This window comes from Lolium rigidum, chromosome 7 (assembly GCF_022539505.1).
Source record: "Lolium rigidum isolate FL_2022 chromosome 7, APGP_CSIRO_Lrig_0.1, whole genome shotgun sequence".
Lineage (NCBI taxonomy): Eukaryota > Viridiplantae > Streptophyta > Magnoliopsida > Poales > Poaceae > Lolium > Lolium rigidum.
The window spans coordinates 179,274,606-179,302,264 of record NC_061514.1 but is presented as its reverse complement, the minus strand read 5'-3'; the positions used below and the strand labels follow the sequence as shown (position 1 = coordinate 179,302,264).

The 27,659-nt window shown below is 42.3% G+C and overlaps 1 protein-coding gene across 1 annotated transcript; it reads left to right on the top strand.

Moving 5' to 3' along the window:
* Positions 1 to 4,126: 4,126 nt before the first annotated feature.
* Positions 4,127 to 4,610, top strand: LOC124670657. The gene has a single exon (XM_047207128.1). The coding sequence runs from the start codon at positions 4,231 to 4,233 to the stop codon at positions 4,546 to 4,548; it is 318 nt and encodes a 105-aa protein (XP_047063084.1). The 5' UTR covers positions 4,127 to 4,230; the 3' UTR covers positions 4,549 to 4,610.
* The last annotated feature ends 23,049 nt before the right edge of the window (positions 4,611 to 27,659 follow it).

Genomic DNA, 27,659 nt, shown 5'->3' with positions numbered 1-27,659 from the left:
TACACAGAGGATGACATGCGGGTCCCATTTAGCAGCAGCGGTATCACCGTTTGAGAGGCGGCAGGGGATCGAAAGAAAAAGGTAAGTGACCAAATATGAGGTGCCAAAAATAATTCAAGAAAAGAAAGTTTTATAGTACATAGAGGATGACATGCGGGTCCCGAGTTAGCGGCAGCGGTATCACCGTTTGAGAGGCGGCGGGGATCGAAAGAAAAAGGCAAGTGACCAAATTTGAGGTGCCAAAAAAAACTCCAAGAAAAGAAAGTTTTATAGTACATAGAGGATGACATGCGGGTCCCATTTAGCAGCAGCGGTATCACCGTTTGAGAGGCGGCAGTGGATCGAAAGAAAAAGGTAAGTGACCAAATATGAGGTGCCAAAAATAATTCAAGAAAAGGAAGTTTTATAGTACATAGAGGATGACATGCGGGTCCGAGTTAGCAGCAGCGGTATCACCGTTTGAGAGGCGGCAGGGGATCGAAAGAAAAAGGCAAGTGACCAAATTTGAGGTGCCAAAAAAAACTCCAAGAAAAGAAAGTTGATTGCACATAGAGGATGACATGCGGGTCCCATTTAGCAGCAGCGGTCTCAACGTTTCCAAGGCGGCAAGGGATCAAAAGAAAAAGGAAGTAGCCAGAAATCAGGGGGTCAAAAAAAATCCAAGAATAGAAAGAATTTTGGTTCATAGAGGATGACATGCGGGACCCATGATCCTGCATCGTAAACGGCTCGATCGGAGAACGTTGAACGAGATGGCGCGATCGATAAAAACAACAATGCTAGAGAGGCTGCCATCTGGGCCCTACGTTGCGGATTTGCGTTGACTCGGCCGGCGAACCCGAGAATTCGCGATGCACCACGTCCCGGGCCAGCATACCCGACGTTTTGGCCGCTTTCGTCGAGCTAGGTGGCCTCAAAAACGAGAAAAAAAAAGTTTTGACATGCACCACGGAGGGACCAAAAATCGTCGGCCATGGTACACCAGCAACCACGGCGCGACTTCAACTTCGTCGGCCATGGCAACTTTTCTTGTAGTGTTGTGCATCCTATCTAGCCTCGCTTACGCCATCCCTGAATGTTAATATTTGTTTCGACCAACAAAGTATGAGGCATATGCTATCTAGTTGATACCACTTGGCTCTTTCTTCCATTTTAGTGCCGATGATTAGAATGTTTGGTCACCTATACACTCTGAGGTGGCGCAAGCGAGCCTGGTGTGATGATACAAATATCAATCTCTTGTGCATCCTACCTGACCTCGCTTACGCCATCCCGGAATGTTAATATTTGTTTCGACCAACAAAGTATGAGGCATATGCTATCTAGTAGATACCACTTGGCTCTTTCTTCCATTTTAGTGCCGATGATTAGAACGTTTGGTCCCCTGTACACTCGGGGGTGGAGCAAGTGAGCCTGGTGTGATGGCACAAATATCAATCTCTTGTGCATCCTACCTGGCCTCGCTCACTCCATCTCTGAATGTTAATATTTGTGTCGACTAACAAAGTATGAGCCATATGCTATCTAGTTGATACCACTTGACTCTTTTTCTTCCATTTTAGTGCCGATGATGAGAATATTTGGTCACATGTACACTCTGGGCTGGGGCCAGTGAACCTGGTGTGATGGCACAAATATCAATCTCTTGTGCATCCTACTTGGCTTGCTGCCCCCATCTCTAAATATTAATATTTGTTCGACCAACAAAGTATGAGGCATATGCTATCTAGTTGGTACTAATTGGTCGTATTTGAGTTGGACTTATTCGTTTATTTTGGTCTTTCTTCGAGATAGCGCTGATGATTAGAATGTTTGATCACCGTACACTCGGGGGTGGCTTAAGTGAGACTGGTAAGATAGCACAAATATCAATCAATCTCTAGTGCATCAGATTTGGTCTCGCTTACGCCATCCCTGTATGTTAATATTTGTTTTGACTAACAATGTATGCGTCATTTATTTATTATATCCTAGTTGGCTCTTATTTGTGTTGGCCTTCTTCGTTCATTTTGGTCTTCGTTTACTTTGGTCTTTCTTCCATTTTAGTCAGTACACACTCTGGAGGCGGTGCAAGCGAGCCTGGCGGGAGAGAGGAGGGTTCAGAGGAGGAACCAGATGAAGACCCCGATGCAAGCTAGCCTGGCGGGGAGAGAGGAGGGAGCAGAGGAGGAATCGAATGAAGACCACTTTGTATCCCGAGATGGTGAACTTTGTATGAATTAAGAGTTGTATGTGAAACATTTGACACTTGCAACTATATGTGTATCTCCATCGGGCTCTAAGTAATGTGATGATGATGTATAATATTGTTATATTATATATGTTCATATTATATCTGTCTATATTATATCTGTATATAATATGTATACTGTGTATAAAACATGTATAATACACCAGACAGTACAAAATCGAGTGTACCTATACATTATTCTGTGGCGCAGCAAAACTAAATTCAGTGGCGCACCTATTTCTGTGGCGCACACGGCCCATATGCGCCACAAAACCTCTTATTTCTGTGGCGCACTGTTCCCGATGCGCCACAGAAGTCCTTAATTCTGTGGCGCATGGGCTGGTGTGCCATAGAAACCTTATTTTTGTGGCGAAGTTTCTGTAGCGCACCATCCATGCGCCACAGAATATGGTTTTTGGTGCGCCACTAATGAGCCTTTTTCTACTAGTGTGTGTTCCATTTGAAAAACAATTTTCTTTACTTCTTTCTCAATATAGGGTGCAGTAAGAAGAACATTTTCCTCATCGAAAATCTAAGATATATCATCTGCTTGGGACTCATCCATAAAAAGAGTTACCTTCTTCTGGAGCTCCAAAGAGACTTTTATAATAATTTTTTTTGCGAGAAATCCACCGATCTATTAATAATCATCAACAGTACAAATAATCCAAAACGTAAAGAAAATTACAAATTGGTACTCGAACCACCTAGCGACGACTACAAACACTAGCACGAGCCGAAGGCGCGCCGCTGTCCTCGCCCCTCCATCGCCGGAGTCAGGCAAAACTTGTCGTAGTAGAGCTTGTTGTAGTAGACAGACGGGAAGTCGTCGTGCTAAGGTCCCAAAGGACCAGCGCACCAGAGCAGCAACCATCGCCAATGATGACAACCGTAGATCGGAAGAGACTGACATGAAACCACACCAACAAAGACGAAAACCGACCAGATCCCAGGAGATCCGACGGGCACACAACTCCACACGCCCTCCGTCAGCGCTAGATGCACCACCGGAGCGAGGATAGGGCGGGGAGGACCTTATTCTGACTTCAGGATGTAGCCGCCGCCTCACCATCCCAAAAAAGAGACCGAAAAGCAAGCTAAATTAAGAACGGAAACTCCCCGCCGGCGAGGAACCGTGGTCCGCCACACCTCCAAGGCCCCAAGGCCACTGGAGGCGGAGCGGACCGGCGGTATCGCCAGCGAGGAGGACGGAACCCTAGATGGGTTTGTGTCTTTTATCCGCCGCCTAGGTTGTCTCTCACGTACCGACTTTTATAATAATTTGGGATATATGATTTAAGGAATAAATTATTAACATGTATATATAATGCAAAATTATTCTTGTTAGATACGACCATGAATCTATTTCATTTGATATCTATACAATACGTACTTATTTTGTCCATAAAAAGATTTCTCAATTTTGGTATATTTTCTCTCAGTTTTGTTATATTTTGTTATATACTTTTGACAAAGTTGAGACATCGTTTTATGGACCAAGAGAGTATTATAGTTGTTTATAGTTTTAATAAAAGTTTGATCAAAGTCTAGTTAGTTTGATTTTTTGTACTGTAAAAATAATACTATAAAGCTTGTTTATTGAAATGGAGGAAGTGCGAACTCCTGACGCGCGAACCCGTGGCCGAGTGTGCAGTGACGGAGCGCGGCGGAAAGGGGTGGCGGGGCATCGCCGAGACTACCATCCATTCACGTGGACTCTCGCCGGACTCCGACGCGTCCACGTCCGTGATGACAGTGGACGCCGTACGCACGTCGGGTAAGACCGTGAAACGACGCAACCGAAAGAAATGGGTTATTTTCCCTCATCAGTCTCTCCTCGCTCGCCTATAAGGTCGAGCTCAGCGCGCTACAGACACGCAGAATCAGAGAAGCAGCTGAGAAGAGGAAAAGATCTCTCTGGCCAGCGCAGCGAGATCGGAGGAGAGAGAGAGATCAGCTTACAGCTAGTGCAACCAACGCAAAATTAATCTCCAAGCAGCATGTCGTTCTTCCTTGGCCGCACGGCGGTGCTAGTGAAGCGCGTGTGGCTCGACCTGGAGGCGCGCCTCGGCCGCCGGCGCAGCGGTCTGGGTGAGCTGACGAGGGAGGTCCGGACGTGCGAGTACGACGACGTTCACGTCATGTGGGAGCTGCTCAGCGGCATGGACGGCAGCGCGCCGCGGCAGTACGTGCACGTGCCGGCTTCCGGCGCCATGATCGCCGCCGCAGCCGGGAAGAAGCGGCGGCGGCGGAGGAGGATGGCCGACGCCGAATCGGCCGCGTGGAGCCGCCTCTTCTCCTCCTGCTGCGCCTTCTGATCAGAATCCGTGCTGCTGCCTCGCCAGGTGGCCGGGTTTTGGAAAGGCTACGGACGAACTATTCTAAGAAGTGGCGGCGGCGGCGGAGGAGGATGGCCGACGCCGAATCGGCCGCGTGGAGCCGCCTCTTCCCCTCCTGCTGCGCCTTCTGATCAGAATCCGTGCTGCTGCCTCGCCAGGTGGCCGGGTTTTGGAAAGGCTATGGACGAACTATTCTAAGATGGAGTAATCCTCTCTAGCTCTTCGTTCCCGATCGGTCGCAGCGATGAAGCAGCAATCGTGGAGAGACACACATAGTGAGAGCGGTGAGCCAGCTGCAGAGATATTTTCGTGTACGTATCTTGTATTGAGAGTTGTAAATACAGGCTGCTCTGATTTCATCTTTCTTTTTTGAATCGAGGCAATAAATTTAACTCTTCTGTTCAATTTAGTTGTTGATGTTTAAACTAGGATGCTAATTAAAGCCTCCAATGCAAACCTCATTAGAGGTCTTTGCTCCAATCTCTACTCTCGAGGGATTATTTGTCTCCAGTATGCGGATGATACCATTCTCTTCTCTGAGAAAGATCCCAATTTAGCATCAAACCTTAAGATGGTGCTAACTTGTTTTGAGCAAGTTTCAGGGATGAGAATAAACTATGAAAAAAGTGAGCTTATACCTCTTTGTGTTGATGATGAAGAGGTAAACACTTATATTATCATCATTGGATGTGCTTTAGGTAAATTCCTCATCAAATACTTAGGTATCCCCTTGCATTACAATAAACTTAGGAGGAAAGACATCCAACATCTCATTGATAAAATTCTGAAAAGAATTGCCGGATGAAGAGGGAAATTACTCTCCTATACTGCCAAATTAACCCTCATTAAAGCTTGTCTGGCTACATCCCTGTCTGCTTTCCTTTTTCAAATTCTCCAAGTGGGCTTTAGACCTTATTAATACTTAGATGGCCAATTGCTTGTGAAATAATTTTGAAGAACATAGGAAACTCCACCTAGCAAATTGGAAATTAGTTTGTAAAGGAAAGACTTTGGTGGGCTTGGAATCCCAGACTTAGCCAATGTCAACCTTTGCCTCCTGAGTTCCAGGATCAAAAGATATTCCTTGGATGATGGGAGACTCTGGAGAACTTTAGTAGATGCTAAGTATAATACACACAACCCTAACATCTTCTGCAGTTCCACATCTGGGATCTCCCAATTCTGGAAGGGTGTGATGTGGGCTGCAGAAAGTGTCAAATTTGGGTATAGGTGGAAGGTGGGCGATGGGACCAAAATTAGGTTTTGGGAAGATACCTAGTTTGGCACCTCCCCTCTAGCTGTTCAATATTTTGATCTCTTTGTAGTCTGTAATGAACAAAACAAAACCATTGCCCAAATCTGGAATGGGTCTACCCTCATGCTTTTCTTTAGGAGGAATTTCCCTCCTGCCCTCATGCAACAATGGCAGGAGCTTGAGGAGATTGTTTCTAGCATCACTTATTCAGATGATTGTGACTGTTTAATCTGGCAATATGAATCATCTGGCATTTATTCAACTAGCTCTCTTTATGCAATTATTAACTTTGGAGGTGTCATGCCCATTTATATTCTGGCTGTTTGGAATCTGGTTTTACCTCCTAGACTCCACATTTTCCTTTGGCTTCTATCTCATAACAAACTTATAACTAGAGATAACCTGCTAAAAAGGAAGATGAATAAGTCTGTGTGTTGTATGTTCTGCTCTGAATATGAAAGCATTGATCACCTTTTTGTCAAATGCATTGTGGCAAAACAGGCAAATCATAGCCAATTTCTTCAACATTCAAGTTGGCCATGATTACATTTCCATTGCTAAATTTTTGGTTGCAAACAAAAAGCACCTAGTTTTGAACTTTGTTTGTGCCGCCACTCTTTGGTGTATTTGGAAATTTTGTAATGAGATGATCTTTAATGGACAACCATGGCTTAATTTGTATCAGATCCTTCGAATGATTCTGCTCTCGATCAGGCGATGGAAGATCATTTTCAAGGATCCAATGCTTCCCCTTGTCGACCGGCTTCTGCGAGCATGCGCTGAAGGAACTATCGTTGAAGTTCAAAATCTTGGGTGGCTAACTGAAGATCATCCTCGCCAAGGCTCCTGCCCATCTCCTCCATCTGTAGTGATTCGTAACATAGAAAACAAAAAATTTCCTACCTCAAGAACGAATAGCAAGCTAAGATCCAATCTAGAATATGGTAGCAACGAGAAGATCATGAGACTAACCCTCGAAGACTTCCAAAGCCTACGAGATTAGATCTCGTTGTTGCTGTAGTCGATCACTTGTCGCTTCCAAAGGCGCGTAGAAGATCTTGACGGTGCCACAATCGGGCAGCATCTCCGCACTCGGTCACACGTACGGTATTGATGACGACGTCCTTCTCCCCGTTCTAGCGGGCAGCGGATGTAGTAGATCCTCCTCGGAATCCCGCCAGCACGACGGCGTGGTGACGGTGGTGGTGGAGATCTCTGGCAGGGCTTCGCCTAAGCACCGTGCGAGAAGATGGAGGAGGGGAGAGGCTAGGGTTTGGGAGATAGGGGGTGGCTAGGGGCGCCGGCCAGGGGGCCCCTTTGGTGGTGCGGCCAAGGGTTGGCTGCCCCCTCCCTCTCCTCCTCATTATATAGGTGGAATCCCTAAGGCTTTGCCCAAAAGTTCGAATAAGACCCCAATTCAAAACTTCCATATGGACGAAACCTAGGGGAACAAGGACTCCTCCCTTTCCCCCCTTGTTGGCCGGCCAAGGAGGTGGAGTCCACCATGGACTCCACCCTCCCACTTGGTTGGCTGGTTAGGGTTGGTGGAGTCCAACCGGGACTCCACCTTCCATGGTGATTTCTTCCGGAAAGTTCTAGAACATTCTAGCGCCTTCCATAAATGCACCGGATCATTTCCAAACTTGGAAAGTGACTTCCTATATATGAATCTTATTTTCCGGACCATTCCGGACCTCCTCGTGATGTCCTGGATCCCATCCGAGACTCCGAACAAATATTCGAACTCCATTCCATATTCCATATCTACTTAAAACGACATCAAACCTTAAGTGTGTCACCCTACGGTTCGAGAACTATGCGGACATGATCGAGACTCCTCTCCGATCAATAACTAATAGCGGGACCTGGAGATCCATAATAGCTTCCACATATTCAACGATGACTTCGTGATCGAAAGAACCATTCACATAAAATAACAATTCCCTTTGTCTCGCGATATTTTACTTATCCGAAGTTTGATCATCGGTATCTCCATACCTAGTTCAACCTCGTTACCGGTAAGTACTCTTTACTCGTACCGTGATATGATATCCCTTGTGAACCATTCACATGCTTGCAAGCTAATTGGATGTCATTCCACCGAGAGGGCCCAGAGTATATCTATCCGTCATTAGGATGGACAAATCCCACTATAGATCCATATGCCTCAACTCATACTTTCGGAATACTTAATCTCATCTTTATAAGCACCCATTTACGCAGTGGCGTTTGATGTAATCAAAGTACCCTTCCGGTATAAGTGATTTACATGATCTCATGGTCAAAAGATTAAGTTACTATGCATATCAAAGCTTGAAGCATAAAGAACTAAATGACTTGATTATATGCTACGCTTACTATGGTTGTATGTCCATCACATCATTCACCTAATGATATGACCTTGTTATTAATAACATCCAATGTTCATGATCAGGAAACCATGATCATCTATTAATCAACAAGCTAGTTAAACGAGAGGCTTACTAGGGACTCTGGTTGTTCACACAACACACATGTATTAATGTTTCCGTTTAATACAATTATAGCATGGGGTGTAAACATTTATCATGAACACTAAGATATAACAATAACTATTTTATTATTGCCTCTCGGGCATATCTCCAACAGTCTCCCACTTGCACTAGAGTCAATAATCTAGTTTATATTTGTAAAGATATAACACCTTGGCCTTCTGGTGCTTTATCATGTTTTGCTCAAGGGAGAGGTTTCAGTCAACGGATCTGACACGCTCAGAAACGTATGTATTTTGCAATTCATTTGCATCTTCACGCATCACTCATTTTCCAAATGAGTCGGCATTAATCGTATATGTTCAGTCTTCTGGTGGAACCTTAATTCCGCGGTCTGAAATATGTCACTAATATTGTCACACACAATATAGCTTCAAAGTTCTGACACTATCGGAACTACACCAAGTTCTCAAAGAACTTCTCGACTTAAACATCCTCAGTCATTGTCAAAACAATGACATACTCTGCCTTCGTTCATAGAACCCGTCACAATATATAGAACTCATTTAAATCTAGCATAGACTTCTTCTAGCTCATTGTGCTACCTTTTAAACAACACTTAGCCTAATTGAGATTGAAATTATTTTTATATGTGATCAAACTAATATCGGTGCAACACCTTACAACTAATATATGTGATCAAACTTATATATATATATATATATATATAGGACGTGGTTTTGGTACGTAACCTTATCCCAGTACTAGCTATCTTCACCGTTCATGTGCTTCACGATTGGTGTTTCACTTGCCTATTTAGATTCTTGTGTGAGCCACAGAAAGTGAGGGAAACTGATATTCTCTCTCCTTGAGCTAGATATAGGGACCGGTGCATGGCAGGTTTTTGAATCTGGTTTCCTCTTTGAGACTGCCTCATGCTGTGAATTCCGGTATGATTTCAAACTTGGCCTATTTTCCAAACCTTGCTGCAGTTTATTGGGCCACGAGTGAGCAGTAAATTTGATGCAACACATGACTAGCAATGTCAGGAAACTGAGCTTCACCAGGCCACGTTGTTCAATGGTTTCCCTTTTTGGTAGTTTTTGGTTCAAACTGATCTGCCTGCTTGGATGCGGTCACATCTCACGCTCCAACTGGCCGGTACTGGTTTCCATGCCGGGGGGCGGTACTCGAATTACACACGACGCCATCATTCAGCTGGAGTACAGACTGGTAGTGGCACTTCTATTTTTCTTCTGTGCAACCTCCCGTGTGTCTTTTTTTCTGAGCTGTAGCTAGCTACTCTCGTTATGTTTTTCGGAAAGAAGAGAGATGGACGTCCTGCTCTCTCTAGTCAACCTCAATCAGTTGCTGGTTAAGATTTGCGCTTAAATATACCTTTTCTACTCTGTAGTTTTTTTTTTGTTGCGGGGGTTGTACTCTGTAGTTGTACTCCCCCTTTCCCGCCACCGCTAAATTCAAGTACCGATGATACGGGTCATTCTGTAGGCCTCGATAAATTATTTGGCACCATCTCTTAACTATTTAAGCACCTCCCCAAAAATACATCCCGTACCTGCTCGAAATTTTGAAGTACCTAGAATCCATTCGAACATGACCGCACATGCACATCGGTTTGTCCGATGCCACGAGTCATTTTATATGTATGGACAAATTATTCGGCGCCGTCACTTAACTATTCAAGCACCCCAAAGAAAATACATCCGGCACCTAGTCGAGATTATGAAGTACCTAAAATCCGTCTCAAAAGATAACCGCACATGCAATTCGGTTTGTCTAATGCCGCGAGACATTTTCTAGGTCTAGATAAATTACACAACACCGCAGCTTAATTATTTAAGCACTCTCCTAAAGATACATTCGGCACCCGGTAGAAATTTTGAAGTACCTAATCGGTTTGTTTGATGCCGCGAGTCATTTTTTAGTACTGGATAAATTATTCAGCACCGCCATTTAACTATTCAAGCACCCCAAAAAAATACATACGACACCTAGTCGAGATTTTGAAGTACCTAAAATCCGTCTCATAAGATAACCGCAGATGCAATTTGGTTTGTCCCATGCCGCAGATGCAATTATCTCGTGCCTCAACTAATATGCATTCGGTATCCAGTACCCGGGCCAAAAGAGAATCGATAAAAATTAAAATTTCGGTACTACCATCTATTTATCTTGTGTCTGGACTAATATGTAGTCGGTACCTAGCAATGAAGAGAGTCACTACCTAGACAATTTTCGGTACCATGAATCTAATTGTCTCGTACTTCGATTAATATACATTCGGTACCTAGCTATAAAGAGAATCGATACCTGGACAATTTTCGGTACTATGAATCTGATTATCTCATGCCTCAACTAATATACATTTAGTACCCAGGTCGAAAGAAAATTATATCTAATCAGTTATCAGTACAACTGGTCTAATTATCTCGTGCCACCATTCGGTACCCACTACCTGAGTCAAAAGAGAATCGATAGCTAGTCAAATTTCGGTACCACTAATCTAATTATCTCGTGTCTTAACTAATATGCATTCGGTACCCACTACCGGGCCAAAACAGAATCGATAGCTAGTCAAATTTTGGTACCACCAATCATATTATCTTGTGCCTCGACTAATATGTAGTCAGTACCCAGCGTCCCAGCGATGAAGAGAGTCAATACTAGACAATTTTCGGTACCATGAATTATATCGTACTTTGATTAATATACATTCGGTACCTAGATAAAGGGAACCGGTACCTAGACAATTTTTGGTACCATGAATGTAATTATCTCGTACTTCGATTAATAAACATTCGGTACCCAGCAATAAAGAGAATCGGTACCGATGATCCAATTATCTCGCACTTTGATTAATGTATGTGATGTACTAATCTAAACTACAACACCAATTGTTGTTTAAGACGCACCTTCATATATGCTTTGTATCGGTACCTCGAGTATAACCACACGATACATCAATACAACAAATCTTAAAAAGCACCTAGTTTCGATATATGTCGCACCTCACTAAGAGATTATGTCGTACCCTGCAGAAAAATCATTCAGTACTTAGGACTTAGAGTTTTAAAAATATTGTACAAGCACCTACGTCTTTGTAAGCCGTACCTTTACTACGGGGATATTAGTACCCATACAAAAAGCACTTAAGATCAACAAGCACATTCTCCGAGGTCAGCCGCACATTCATTATAAGGCTATCGATACCTCGAATATATTTCAATGATAATCGGCAGGGCTATCGGTTTTAAGTTGTAGCGGTAACACGGAACACTCATACATCAGCACCTACCTTAAGATTATGTCGTGCCCCACTGACAAATCATTCGGTACTTAGGACTTAGAGTTTTGAAAATATTGTACAAGCACCTACGTCTCTGTATGTCGTACCTTTATTACGGGGATATTAGTACTCGTACAGAAAGCACCTAAGGTCAATGTGAGTCGTACCCCACTAATAAGGCTATATGTACCTCGAATATATTTCAACGCTAATTAGCAGGCTACCGGTTCTAAGTTGTAGCGGTAAATCCAATTATCTCACACCTTGGTTAATCTATGTGCAACTGTAAGGCTACCAATTGCAGGATCAGTAATATTCGAAATCTAAAGTTCCGTGAAATTAAGACTACCAGATATTTTACGACCCTTCTGTACCTTATTAAGTTCATGATCGAACAACAACAATCTTTGTACCTACTGAACTGGGATAGCAGCCTTAAAGGAAAACAAACTCAAATGGTAGACCAGAGATAAGACCCTTCTAAACTCAACGGGTAAATTTGTAGCTCAACCAAAAATATTCGGCACCACTGCTTAAGTATTCAAGCACCCTTCTAAAATTTATACATCACCCGGTTGGAATTCTTAAGTACGTACTTAAGAATAGACTCAAAATATAATCAAACATCCATCACCGTAATTCGGTTTATCGGATTTCATTGAACCAATGTTTACAGCATCGCACCAAACGAGTTCGACAATAGTAGATGGAACAAGCGCTAACCACAATTTAAAGTCAAGGGTTGCGGCTGCCCGCTACAGCGCAAACCACAATAACTCTGAATTCTTAAAATATTGCTTAAACATTAGATCACACTGAAACTGTACTTTGGATGGTTAACCATTACATCATAGCTACATGTGAAGGAATGCAGCTCCTTAAGCTTCTTCCTTGGCCTTGCAACGGCATGAGCTTCTTCAAGTCCTCCTTGTAGATCTGCAATAGAAGAAACCACAATGAGCTTGTTCAGGATGTATGTTGAAAGTTCAAACATAAACAAATTCACAAGGTCCACAGTTGCTGCAGGAAAGAAAAGAAGCCAAAAAAACTGAAAAGGGAGCCATGCTCAAGTTAGATCGATTCCAATGGCCAGAAACAAAATTATTGGACGGGAATTCTCTACCCATCCTGAAGCTAGCTACCTTTTTTTCTGGCCCAGCTACTTTCTTGCCCAAGTGCATGCAGCAGCCATTTACCAGCAATGAGAACACAAACGATGCTGCAGAAACCTCAAGTGCAAAACTAACCCATAATCGACTACGTAATAGATTCATACACCCGAAAACATGCTGAAACCACAAAACTAAAACCTAAGAGCATCTCCAGTCGCGTCCCCCAAACCTTCCCCCAAACCGCGCCGGATCGAGCGTTTGGGGGACGTGTTTTGTTCGTGCCGCGTTTGGGGGACGTCGCTCCCCAGCCGCGTCCCCCAAACGCCGCCCCCAATCAGAAATTCAAATAGGTGCATTCAAAAGAGATCGTTCCCGCCGACTCGTCGCGATCAGAGTAGCGGCCGGTGAAAGGGCCGCCGTCCGGACCGGGTCCTGGCTCGCGCTGCTCGTACGCCGGGAGTAGAGGTTGTTGGGGTTGAAGCCGCCGTGCGGCAGCGCATCCTGGTAGTGCGGCGACAAGTTAGGCGTCACGCACCCGGGAGTGCCGGAGGGGCCGTCGTTGTAGAAGGCAGATGACGACGGAGAGAAGACTCCCGGAACGTACACCGGCACGTTCGTACTATATGGGCTCGCGTTGGTGGCGGCGATACACCCGGCCATTATGTGCTGGTGCTGGCGCGCCGCCAGAGCCTTCTTCTCCAGCTCCGCCGCCCTCCGTCCTTTCCGCTCCGCCGTCGATAGCTTCCGGCGCAGGCAATCTTGCTGCCATTGATCTTCGGTCATTCCTTCAGGCTTCTTCTTCGCAGCCGGCGCCTTCCGCGGCTTCGCGAACGGCGCTTTCGCCCCTATCGTCGTATTGTCCGGCGGCTTCTTGGCCGCTTTCTTCGCCATCTTTTTGGGGGCTGTCGGCGGCGCCATGGAATGGGGAGAGGGTAGCGGCGGCGGGTGGACGGCGGGAGGGAGAAAGAAATCGGCGGGATAGGAGAAATGAATCGGCGGCGGGATATGTTTTGGGAGGCCTGTGCGCGGCGGTATAGGCGCGATTTGGCGGGAGCGGCGGGATTTGACGGGAGTGTGAGACGAATTTTCCCTGTGCCGCTGACGGGTCGGCCCCGCGTCGGTTGGCCTTGCTTTTCGTTGTGTCCGGCGTCCCCGGAGCGTCCCCTGTGGGTCGGGGACGGACTCGGGGCGCCGGACACCGTATCGGGCCGCGCCGGACAAAAAAAGGGTTTTGGGGACGCGGCTGGAACGCTTTTTTTGTCCGGCGCGCCCCAAATCCCTTTGGGGGACGGTTTGGGGGACGTGACTGGAGATGCTCTAACGTATTCATGCTGTGAGCACGCCCGAAAACATGAGAAAATCTGGTCAAGAAAAGTAAAAATAACATACCCTGAAAATCAACTAAGCCCTAATATAAATTAGACAATCTTACACACCAAACCTGAAACCTAAACTACAGGTGGAGCTCAGATAACAGCGAACGAGCATAGATGAAATTAACCAATATGAACCATATTCCAAGTTCGGTGAGGTCGGACTCCTCAACACGAACCCATAGAGAGCTCGGCGTCTTACTACCCCCAGCACCCTCCGTCTTCAACACAACACTCTGCAGGTTTGCCATGACAATGAAACGGAAAAGGGAACATATGGATCCAAGAATGCCGAAAAACTGAAATGAAAAAAACAATTCTACTATCTAACAACTTGAAGACACCCAGCAGTGCCATCCACAAGTAGCCTGCAAGAACCACACAACAATCTAGTGTCAAAATCGAAGCACACACAAAAGACCTCCAGATGTGGAAGATGATTTAAGCCCCGGAGATCAAAACGGAGAGAATAGCATTGAAAACTGTTATCATGAAAAAAAAGAACGGAAGGCCATGTTCGATCTAATTTCAATTCCACAATAGCAAGATGCTAGAGAAGGATGAATGGGGGGAGCGGCACATGTTGCTGGAGTAGAAGGCGCCACAGGTCGCCGGAGGAGGGGCAGCACCATGCTCCTATCTCTGCCGGTCTGGCTCCTGACGCCGACCAGGCCCTGCCACTGACCCCTACCTGTCACGCCACCAGCGGCTGGTTCGGCGCGGATCCATCCCCTGTCGGCGCAGGGACGGAGCGAAGGGCTCGCGCCGGAGGGGGAGGGCAGGGGCAGCGGCGCCGCGGGCAACCGGACTGGACAGGGATGAGTGGCAGGTTGAGGGGATGGAGGCGTGGAGGATAGGGAGGAGGCGTCTGCTCGGTATGTGGATGCTGAGAGAAACAGCAGGGCACCACGGGCATCCGCTCGATGCAGGGGACTGCAGGGCGCCGCCGAACGTCGGTAAGTGGAGACCTCCTCCGGCAGATCTTCGGAGATGGATGCGTGGGGTAGCTGTAGGGGGAGCGGAACGGCAGGCCGACACTGGAATCCGCGCGAAGCAGGGATCTGCTAGGGCGCCGCCGGTCGCCGCCGGTCGCCGGAACGGGCAGGGTCAGGGAGAGCTCTCGATGTGCAGGAATTGGGGGAGGGTGGAGGTCGGGGCTGCTCTGGAGAGAATTGGCACGGAGCCTGGGGCGATATGCCCTTCCACGTAGAAACTGCCAAGCCCAACAGGTCTGAGAGGAACAGACAAGCCCAACGGCTCCTCTCTCTCTGACCTGGGCCAGAACAGCCTGCAAGGCATCGGGCCACTAAAAGGAAATATGCCTATTTGGAAAAGAAATTGGCCACAATTAGCACGGATCTTGGCACGGAGGTGGACGGCAATGATAGCATGCACTGCAGTTTGGTTACATACGAAAACTTTTGTCTATATCTATATATATATATATATATATATATATATATATATATATATATATATATATATATATCTTTGGTTCTTCTAAAGTACTCAGGGATATTCTTACTGTTGTCCAATGATCATAACATGAAAAATTCTGGTATATGCTCTTAACACTTTAGAGCACAGGACATCTGACTTTGTACATATTATTCATGATCTAAAATCACTCATGTGTTTTTACTCATCGAGTGTCAAATACACTCAAGTCTTGTTAAACCTTCACATGGAAAAGAACACCTCCTTAATATTTTTATATTGAACTACTTCAATATCCATTCTATGTACTTTAACTTAAACTTATTATGTGTTTCAATCTATCTTCATAGATCTTGACACTAAATATGTTTCAGTCCATATCCTTTCATTGAAGTTTAATTCTCAATGAAACCTTTTAATCACATCAAGTACATGATTACATTATTTATAATCAACGATATGTCATCTACATAAAGTATTATAAATATGTCTCAGTGCTCCCACTTAATTTCTTGCAAATGCAAGCATCTTCATCGTTTCTGATGAAATCATAACTCTTTGATCATTTCATCCGGTGAAGATTCCAACTCCGCGATACTCACTTCATCCAATTGAAGTTCGTATACCTATCTAGTATTCCACGGACCAGCAAAACTCTTGGTTGTATCTTGTATACACCTTTAATACATACTTCTGTTAAGTAATGTATTTTTCCATCCTACTAGCATATCTCATAAAAGAAATATGTAGTGATTACTAGAATAATCCACATAGACTATAAGCATCGCTACGGAAGATCTAATCTTATCGGAGTCAACTCTTTGAACTTTGTCGTAAACAAATTTTCGACAAGTCGAGCTTCTTCAAGGATATTGCATCCAAGTCCATCAATTTAATAGATCCAATTACTTTCAAAAAGTATTCACCTATCTTTGATTTCATGGCGCATAGCCATTTTAACGGAGTCAGGGCCCATCATAACTTCTTTGTATGTAGTTGGTTTATCATTGTTCAAAATCAATCCTTTGTCCACAAATCATTTATTTGATCACAAAGTAAACCATACCTACAAGGTTTAATAGGTATTTCGATCTCCATGACTATAACACTTTGTAGACATGGGAGCCATGATCGTCGTGGCCGCTTCCGGAACCATTTCCGATGCTGTGCTACTCTGATCATCATGCTCAGATTCATCAACCTTATCAAGTTTCATTGTCCTCCCACTCAAATACTTCGCTAGAAACAATTTCTTGGAAATAAGTAAAAAACATCAACAAACACTTTTGTCTTTGTCTCCATAGTGGAAATAATCCGAATCAATTCTTTGGGGTAACCAACAAAGACATTCATCCGATTTTTGTTGTAAACTTATTTACTTATGCTATGCATACCAAAATTTAAGAAAGGACTATTAGGGTTTATACCCATGCCATGACTCGTATGGTGTCATTTCAACGGATCATGATGATGCTCTATTCAGTGTAAAAGCGATAGTCTCTAAAACATAATCCACAAAAATATAATGGCGTCATTTTATTTTATCTCATCATTAATCCAACAAGGTTTGGATACGTCTCTTGGATACAACATCATCACTATGATACTCCAAGAAACGTGAGTTCCAGAACAATTTTGTAACTCTCTTAGATGTTCGCTAAAACTCGTAATTCAAATATTTTCACCATGATCCAATCATAGATATTTGACTTTTCTATTACGATGATTTCCACTTCATGCTGAAGTTTATTTGAATCCATTCAAATGTTTCAAACTTCTTCCTTATCGAATATATCCACATATATATACTCAATTCATTGTTGGAAGTTTTCATGAAGTAGAAGAATCTCCCGCACACAACTATGCCCAGTGAACAACATACATCATCATGTATGTTTCCACTAATTTAGTTGTCCGTTCAACACTTGGCCTATGAACGGTATTTTAGTCATTTTCTTTAGAAGAGATTTGCAAGCGCCAAATGATTCAAAAATCAAATGACTCCAAAAATCGATTTGCATGGAGTTTCTTCATGCGTTCTTTCTAACATGACCTAAATGGCGGTTCCACAAATAAGTTGAATTCAAATCATTTGCCTTACGGCATTTTAGCGTCAGTGTTTTGTATGTGTGCTTCACCATTAAGATTTATAATAACTTATCCATCGTACATGGAGTAAGGTCATAATTTGAATAACTCATTGTTATATTTGACCAGAGCAAAATAATAATTATTAAGTTCTTTATTATAGATCCTAAGGGCTAGGTAGAATGCCAACGACAAACATAATAACACTTTATTATGTTCTAGACGTGCATTATTACCATATTCCTTATCAGTCACTTAGGCCATCGAATTCTTGTCTTGCGTTGTATTCTATGACATCTCATACCGACCAATCTGGTACAAATACCCAAGAACTTCATTGTGTGACCAATCAAAGAATACATTCATAACATGTATATCATCTACATACACCTGAGCTAGACTTTCTAGTCTTTACTTTCTTTCTGCCAAAATCTTTTGTAGTTTCTCTTTTAGCTTTCCTCATTCTCAGAAAACACTTCACCTTCAATAACTTCTAGGTCCATCGGTCAAATACTAATAACCTTGAGGTTCTTACTTTGAAGTTGATCATCACATGACAAGTGTTCCTGATTTCACTATTAGTAACCTTTTAATGTGATGAACAATTTCACTCATAATTTTTATCCATCAAATCATGATGACTTTCTGAGACCATGTCTGTACATGCTAGGCTCGTAAAGTTTAACCTCAGTATTCGCATGTGTAAATCTGGCTTGCACCCGTTGTATGCACACGTAGAATCTATAACACCCGATCATCACGTGATGCTTCGAAACGACGAGTCTTAGCAACGGTGCATACTAAGGACGATTACTTCATGGATATGCGAATATCGTTAGTGTCCAACTAATTGGAGGATTGGGACGCCTGGCGTCTTCAACCTTCGTACATTCCCATAAAACTTATGAGTTTATGTAGTCTCACTAGATTATATTCTATCATCTTGCAATAAGGTCTTAGATATCACATATATCTCATACCTCGCTTATTTCTGAAAACAAAATTTCCAGCTCCTTACTTTTCAAACGGATTTGAACTTCAAGTTTCACGGAGACAAGATGATTTTAGGTACTAATTGAAACCATTGCTCTTTGAATCAACAATCTGAGGTTTACTAAAAGTTTGCAATAGGACTTAATCATTTCTTGATTCTTTAACAATACGGTACCAGTCCGTAAAGTTCTATCTCAATTACAAGACTAGCGCATGGTAGATAACGATGCCAATTCTACAAATTTAATTCAAAATACTATTTAGACTATGTTCATGATAATTAGTTCATGTTTTAATCTAATTACTGATAAACTCCCACTTAATACAACATCCCTCATAGTTGTTTAGTGGCACACGATCCATATCCACTACACCAAAACCGATCATCACGTGAGATGATGTAGCTTCAATGGTGAACATCAACATATCATCCATATGACTCGTGTTCAACCTTTCGGTTTCCTGTGTTCCGAGGCCATGTCTGTACATGCTAGGATCGTCAAGCAAACCCAAGTATTTCCGCGTGTGCAACATGGCTTACACCCATTTTTATGTGAACATAGAATCTATCACATCCGATCATCACGAGATGCTTCAAAACAACGAACTGTAGCAACGGTGCATACGAGGGGAGAACACTTTATTATCTTGATATTAATGTGAGGGATCCTCTTATAATTCTACCGTCGCGATCTAAGCAAGATAAGATGCATAAATTATTAACATCACATGCAATTCATATGTGATATGATATGGCCCTTTAGTCTATGTGCCTTTGATCTTCATCTCCAAAGCACGGACATGATCTCCATCATCAACGGGCATGATCTCCATCATCGTCGACGTAGCGTCAAGGTCCATGGCGCCGTCTTCATGGTTGTTCACGACATGTACCAACTATTACAACTACTTTGAAATAATACTACTACATGAAGTATAAATACAACCATAAGGCTCCTGCCGGTTGCCACAATACAATAATGATCATCTCATACATATTCATCATCACATCATGGCCATATCACATCACCAAACCATGCAAAAACAAGTTAGACGCCTCTAATTTGGTTTGCATATTTTACATGGTTTAGGGTTTTCGAGTAAGATCCAATCTACCTACGAACATGAACCACAACGGTGATACTAGTGTTGTCAATAGAAAGAGTAGATTGAATCTTCACTATGGTGAGAGAGACAGACACCTGCAAAGTCACTTATGCATTACAAGTTGCATGTCGAGCGTGGAGCAAGTCTCATGAACGCGGTGATGGCGCGTGAGACACACGTCTGTTGGGAACCCCAAGAGGAAGGTGTGATGCGTACAGCAGCAAGTTTTCCCTCAGTAAGAAACCAAGGTTATCGAACCAGTAGGAGATGAAGGCCACGTGAAGGTTGTTGGCGGAGGAGTGTAGTGCGGCGCAACACCAGGGATTCCGGCGCCAAAGTGGAACCTGCACAACACAATCAAAATACTTTGCCCCAACTTAACAGTGAGGTTGTCAATCTCACCGGCTTGCTGTAAACAAAGGATTAAACGTATGGTGTGGAGAATGATGTTTTTTTGCGAAGAACAACAAAGAACAGAGTTTGCAGTTGATTGTATTTCAGATGTAAAAGAATGGACCGGGGTCCACAGTTCACTAGTGGTGTCTCTCCAATAAGAAATAGCATGTTGGGTGAACAAATTATAGTTGGGCAATTGACAAATAGAGAGGGCATAACAATGCACATACATATCATGATGACTACTATGAGATTTAATTAGGGCATTACGACAAAGTACATAGACCGCTATCCGAGCATGCATCTATGCCTAAAAAGTCCACCTTCGGGTTAGCATCCGCACCCCTTCCAGTATTAAGTTGCAAACAACAGACAATTGCATTAAGTATGGTGCGTAATGTAATCAACACAAATATCCTTAGACAAAGCATTGATGTTTTATCCCTAGTGGCAACAGCACATCCACAACCTTAGAACTTTATGTCACTCGTCCCAGATTCAATGGGGGCATGAACCCACTATCGAGCATAAATACTCCCTCTTGGAGTCACAAGTATCAACTTGGCCAGAGCCTCTACTAGCAACGGAAAGCATGCAAGAACATAAACAACACATATATGATAGATCAATAATCAACTTGACATTGTATTCCATATTCATCGGATCCCAACAAACACAACATGTAGCATTACAAATAGACGATCTTGATCATGATAGGCAGCTCACAAGATCTAACATGATAGCACAATGAGGAGAAGACAACCATCTAGCTACTGCTATGGACCCATAGTCCAAGGATGAACTACTCACACATCAGTCCGGAGGCGATCATGGTGATGTAGAGTCCTCCGAGAGATGATTCCCCTCTCCGGCAGGGTGCCGGAGGCGATCTCCTGAATCCCCCGAGATGGGATTAGCGACGGCGGCGTCTCTGGAACTTTTTCCATATCGTGGCTCTCGGTAATAGGGTTTTCGCGACGGAGAGTATAAGTAGGCGGAAGGGCAGAGTCGGGAGGCTCATGAGGGGCCCACACCATAGGCCGGCGCGGGCCCCATGCTGGCCGCGCCGCCTTGTTGTGTCGCCACCTCGTGGCCCCACTTCGTATCTCCTTCGGTCTTCTGGAAGCTCCGTGGAAAAATAAGACCCTGTGCGTTCGTTTCGTCCAATTCCGAGAATATTTCCTGTGTAGGATTTCTGAAACCAAAAACAGCACAAAACAGGAACTGGCGCTTTGGCATCTCGTTAATAGGTTAGTGCCGGAAAATGCATATAAATGATATAAAGTATGTATAAAACATGTGAGTATTATCATAAAACTAGCATGGAACATAAGAAATTATAGATACGTTTGAGACGTATCAAGCATCCCCAAGGTTAGTTCCTACTCGCTCTCGAGTAGGTAAACGATAACAAGGATAATTTCTGAAGTGACATGCTATCATAATCTTGATCAATACTATTGTAAAGCATATGAGATGAATGAAGTGATTCGAAGCAATGGTAAAGACAATGACTAAACAACTGAATCATATAGCAAAGACTTTTCATGAATAGTACTTTCAAGACAAGCATCTATAAGACTTGCACAGGAGTTAACTCATAAAGCAATAGATTCTTAGTAGAAAGTTTTGAAGCAACACAAAGGAAGATATAAGTTTCAGAAGTTGCTTTCAACTTCAACATGTTTATCTCATGGATATATCTCATGGATAATTGTCAACTCAAAGTAATATGATGAATGCAAATAAGCAAGTATGTAGGAATCAATGCACACAGTTGACGCAAGTGTTTGCTTCTAAGATAGAAGGAAATAGGTAAACTGACTCAACATAAAGTAAAAGAAAGGGCCCTTCGCAGAGGGAAGCATGGATTACTGTTTTTGTGCTAGAGCCTTTCATTTTGAAAACATAGAAACAATTTTGTCAACGGTAGTAATAATTCATATGTGTTATGCATAAGACATCCTATAAGTTGCAAGCCTCATGCATAGAATACTAATAGTGCTCGCACCTTGTCCTAATTAGCTTGGATTTACATGGATTATCATTGCATAACATATGTTTCAACCAAGTGTCACAAAGGGGTACCTCTATGCCGCTCGTACAAAGGTCCAAGGAGATAGATCGCATTTGATTTCTCGTTTTTGATAGATCTCAACTAAGGACATCCATACCGGGACAACATAGACAATAGATAATGGACTACTCTTTAATGCTTAAGCATTCAACAACAGATAATATTCTCATAAGAGATTGAGGATTAATGTCCAAACTGAAACTTCCACCATGATTCATGGCTTTAGTTAGCGGCCCAATGTTCTTCTCTAACAATATGCATACTCAAACCATTTGATCATGATAAATCACCCTTACTTCGAGACAAGACGAACATGCATAGCAACTCACATGATATTCAACAAAGGTGTAATAGTTGATGGCATCCCCAGAAACATGGTTACCGCTCAACAAGCAACTTATAAGAAATATGATACATAAGTAACATATTCAATACCACAATAGTTTTTAAGCTATTTTTCCATGAGCTATGTATTGCAAAGATAAAGAATGAAATTTTAAAGGTAGCACTGAAGTACTTTACTTTGGAATGGCAGAGAAATACCACGTAGTAGGTAGGTATGGTGGACACAAATGGCATAGTTTTTGGCTCAAGGATTTGGATGCACGAGAAGTATTCCCTCTCAGTACAAGGCTTTGGCTAGCAAGGTTGTTTGAAGCAAACACAAGTATGAACCGGTACAACAAACTTACATAAGAACATATTGCAAGCATTATAAGACTCTACACTGTCTCCTTGTTGTTCAAACACTTCACCAGAAAATATCTAGACTTTAGAGAGACCAATCATGCAAACCAAACTTCAACAAGCTCTATGGTAGTTCTTCATTAATAGGTACAAAGTACATGATGCAAGAGCTTAACATGATCTATTTGAGCACAAAAATTGCCAAGTATCAAATTATTCAAGACAATATACCAATTACCACATGAAGCTATTTCTGTTTCCAACCATATAACAATGAACGAAGCAGTTTCAACCTTCGCCATGAACATTAAAAGTAAAGCTAAGAACACCAGTGTTCATATGAACGAGCGGAGCGTGTCTCTCTCCCACACAAAGAATGCTAGGATCCGATTTTATTCAAAAAAAAACAAAAACAAAAACATACAGACGCTCCAAGTAAAGCACATAAGATGTGACGGAATAAAAATATAGTTTCACTAGAGGTGACCTGATAAGTTGTCGATGAAGAAGGGGATGCCTTGGGGCATCCCCAATCTTAGACTTTTCACTCTTCTTGATCATATTGTATCATCCTCCTCTCTTGATCCTTGAAAACTTCTTCCACACCAAACTCAAAACAAACTCATTAGAGGGTTAGTGCATAATCAAAAATTCACATATTCAGAGGTGACATAATCATTCTTAACACTTCTAGATATTGCACAAAGCTACTTAAAGTTAATGGAACAAAGAAATCCATCCAACATAGCAAAAGAGGCAATGCGAAATAAAAGGCAGAATCTGTTAAAACAGAACAGTCCGTACAGACGAATTTTTCAGGGGCACTTAACTTGCTCAGATGAAAAAGCTCAAATTGAATGAAAGTTGCGTACATATCTGAGGATCACACACGTAAATTGGCAGATTTTTCTGAGTTACCTACAGAGAGGTCTACTCAAATTCGTGACAGCAAGAAATCTGTTTCTGCGCAGTAATCCAAATCTAGTATTAACCTTACTATCAAAGACTTTACTTGGCACAACAATGCAATAAAATAAAGATAAGGAGAGGTTGCTACAGTAGTAACAACTTCCAAGACTCAAATATAAACAAAAGTGCAGAAATAAAATGATGGGTTGTTGCGCTTTTCTTTAACGCCTTTCAGCTAGACGCAGAAAGTGTGAATCAAGTATTATCAAGAGATGAAGCATCAACATCATAATTTGTTATAATAATAGAATCAAAAGGTAACTTTATTCTCTTTCTAGGGAAGTGTTCCATACCTTTCTTGAGAGGAAATTGATCCTTAATATTCCCTTCCTTCATATCAATAATAGCACCAACAGTTCGAAGAAAAGGTCTTCCCAAAATAATGGGACAAGATGCATTGTATTCAATATCCAAGACAACAAAATCAACGGGGACAAGGTTATTGTTAACCGTAATGTGAACATTATTAATCCTCCCCCAAAGGTTTCATTATAGAATTATCAGCGAGATTAACTTCCAAATAACAATTTTTCAATGGTGGCAAGTCAAGCATATCATAGAGTTTCTTAGGCATAACAGAAATACTTGCACCAAGATCACATAAAGCATTACAATCAAAATCATTGACCCTCATTTTAATGATGGGCTCCCAACCATCTTCCAACTTCCTAGGAATAGAAGTTTCAAGTTTTAATTTGTCTTCTCTAGCTTTTATGAGAGCATTTGTAATATGTTTTGTAAAGGCCAAATTTATAGCACTAGCATTAGGACTTCTAGCAAGTTTTTGTAAGAACGTAATAACTTCAGAGATATGACAATCATCAAAATCTAAACCATTATGATCTAAATCAATGGGATCATTGTCCCCAATATTTTGAAAAATTTCAGCAGTTTTATCACAAACAGTTTCAGCAGTTTTAGCAGTTTCAGGCAGTTTTGCACGCTTTGCACTAGGAGTAGAAACATTGCTAACACCAATTATTTTACCATTGATAGTAGGAGGTTTAGCAACATGTGAAGCATCAACATTACTAGTGGTGGTAATAGTCCAAACTTTAGCTACATTATTCTCTTTAGCTAGTTTTTCTTCTCTTTCCCACCTAGCATGCAATTCAGCCATCAATCTAATATTTTCATTAATTCGAACTTGGATTGCGTTTGTTGTAGCAAATGACTTAATATCTTTATCTTCTTTAGGCATAACTTTCAATTTTAAAAGATCAACATCAGCGGCAAGACTATCAACCTTAGAAGCAAGAACATCAATTTTACCAAGCTTTTCTTCAACAGATTTGTTAAAAGCAGTTTGTGTACTAATAAATTCTTTAAGCATGGCTTCAAGACCATAGGGTACACTCCTGTTATTATTGTAAGAATTACCATAAGAATTACCATAACCATTACCATTATTAGAAGGATATGGCCTATAGTTGTTACCATAATTATTCCTATAAGCATTGTTGTTGAAATTATTACTTTTAATGATGTTCACATCAACATGCTCTTCTTGAGCAACCAATGAAGCTAAAGGAACATTATTAGGATCAACATTTGATCTACCATTAACAAGCATAGACATAATAACATCAATCTTATCACTCAAGGAGGAGGTTTCTTCAACAGAATTTACCTTCTTACCTTGTGGAGTCCTTTCAGTGTGCCATTCAGAGTAATTGATCATCATATCATCAAGAAGCTTTGTTGCCGCCCCCAAAGTAATGGACATAAAGGTACCTCCAGCAGCTGAATCCAATAGGTTCTGCAAAGAAAAATTCAGTTCTGCATAAAAGGTTTGGATGATCATCCAAGTACTCAGTCCATGGGTAGGGCAATTCTTTACCAAAGATTTCATTCTTTCCCATGCTTGAGCAACATGTTCATTATCCAATTGCTTAAAATTCATTATGCTACTTCTCAAAGATATAATTTTAGCGGGAGGATAATATCTACCAATGAAAGCATCTTTACATTTAGTCCATGAATCAATACTATTTTTAGGCAAAGATAGCAACCAATCTTTAGCTCTTCCTCTTAAGGAGAAAGGAAACAATTTCAGTTTTATAATGTCACCATCTACATCCTTGTACTTTTGCATTTCACAAAGTTCAACAAAATTATTAAGATGGGCAGCAACATCATCAGAACTAACACCAGAAAATTGCTCTCTCATAACAAGATTTAGTAAAGCAGGTTTAATTTCATAAAATTCTGCTGTAGTAGCAGGTGGAGCAATAGGTGTGCATAGGAAATCATTATTATTTGTGCTAGTGAAGTCACACAACTTAGTATTCTCAGGAGTATTCATTTTAGCAGTAGTAAATAAAGAAAACTAAATAAAGTAGAGTAAATGCAAGTAACTATTTTTTTTGTGTTTTCAATATAGAGAACGCTAACAAGACAGTAAATAAAGTAAAGCAAGTAACTAATTTTTTTGTATTTTTGATATAGAGAAAGCAAACAAAGCAGTAAATAAAATAAAGTAAAGCAAGACAAAAACAAAGTAAAGAGATTGGATGTGGGAGACTCCCCTTGCAGCGTGTCTTGATCTCCCCGGCAACGGCGCCAGAAAAATTGCTTGATGGCGCGTGAGACACACGTCTGTTGGGAACCCCAAGAGGAAGGTGTGATGCGTACAGCAGCAAGTTTTCCCTCAGTAAGAAACCAAGGTTATCGAACCAGTAGGAGATGAAGGCCACGTGAAGGTTGTTGGCGGAGGAGTGTAGTGCGGCGCAACACCAGGGTTTCCGGCGCCAACGTGGAACCTGCACAACACAATCAAAATACTTTGCCCCAACTTAACAGTGAGGTTATCAATCTCACCGGCTTGCTGTAAACAAAGGATTAAACGTATGGTGTGGAGAATGATGTTTGTTTGCGAAGAAAAACAAAGAACAGAGTTTGCAGTAGATTGTATTTCAGATGTAAAAGAATGGACCGGGGTCCACAGTTCACTAGTGGTGTCTCTCCAATAAGAAATAGCATGTTGGGTGAACAAATTATAGTTGGCTAGTAGACAAATAGAGAGGGCATAACAATGCACATACATATCATGATGACTACTATGAGATTTAATTAGGGCATTATGACAAAGTACATAGACCGCTATGCAGCATGCATCTATGCCTAAAAAGTCCACCTTCGGGTTAGCATCCGCACCCCTTCCAGTATTAAGTTGCAAACAACGAGACAATTGCATTAAGTATGGTGCGTAATGTAATCAACACAAATATCCTTAGACAAATCATTGATGTTTTATCCCTAGTGGCAACAGCACATCCACAACCTTAGAACTTTCTGTCACTGTCCCAAATTCAATGGAGGCATGAATCCACTATCGAGCATAAATACTCCCTCTTGGAGTCACAAGTATCAACTTGGCCAGAGCCTCTACTAGGAACGGAGAGCATGCAAGAACATAAACAACACATATATGATAGATCAATAATCAACTTGACATTGTATTCCATATTCATCGGATCCCAACAAACACAACATGTAGCATTACAAATAGACGATCTTGATCATGATAGGCAGCTCACAAGATCTAACATGATAGCACAATGAGGAGAAGACAACCATCTAGCTACTGCTATGGACCCATAGTCCAAGGATGAACTACTCACACATCAGTCCGGAGGCGATCATGGTGATGTAGAGTCCTCCGGGAGATGATTCCCCTCTCCGGCAGGGTGCCGGAGGCGATCTCCTGAATCCCCCGAGATGGGATTGGCGGCGGCGGCGTCTCTGGAACTTTTTCCGTATCGTGGCTCTCGGTAATAGGGTTTTCGCGACGGAGAGTATAAGTAGGCGGAAGGGCA

Coding starts and splice junctions, on each gene's coding strand:
- LOC124670657 (XM_047207128.1), top strand. CDS start 4,231: ATGTCGTTCTTCCTTGGCCGCACGGCGGTGCTAGTGAAGCGCGTGTGG.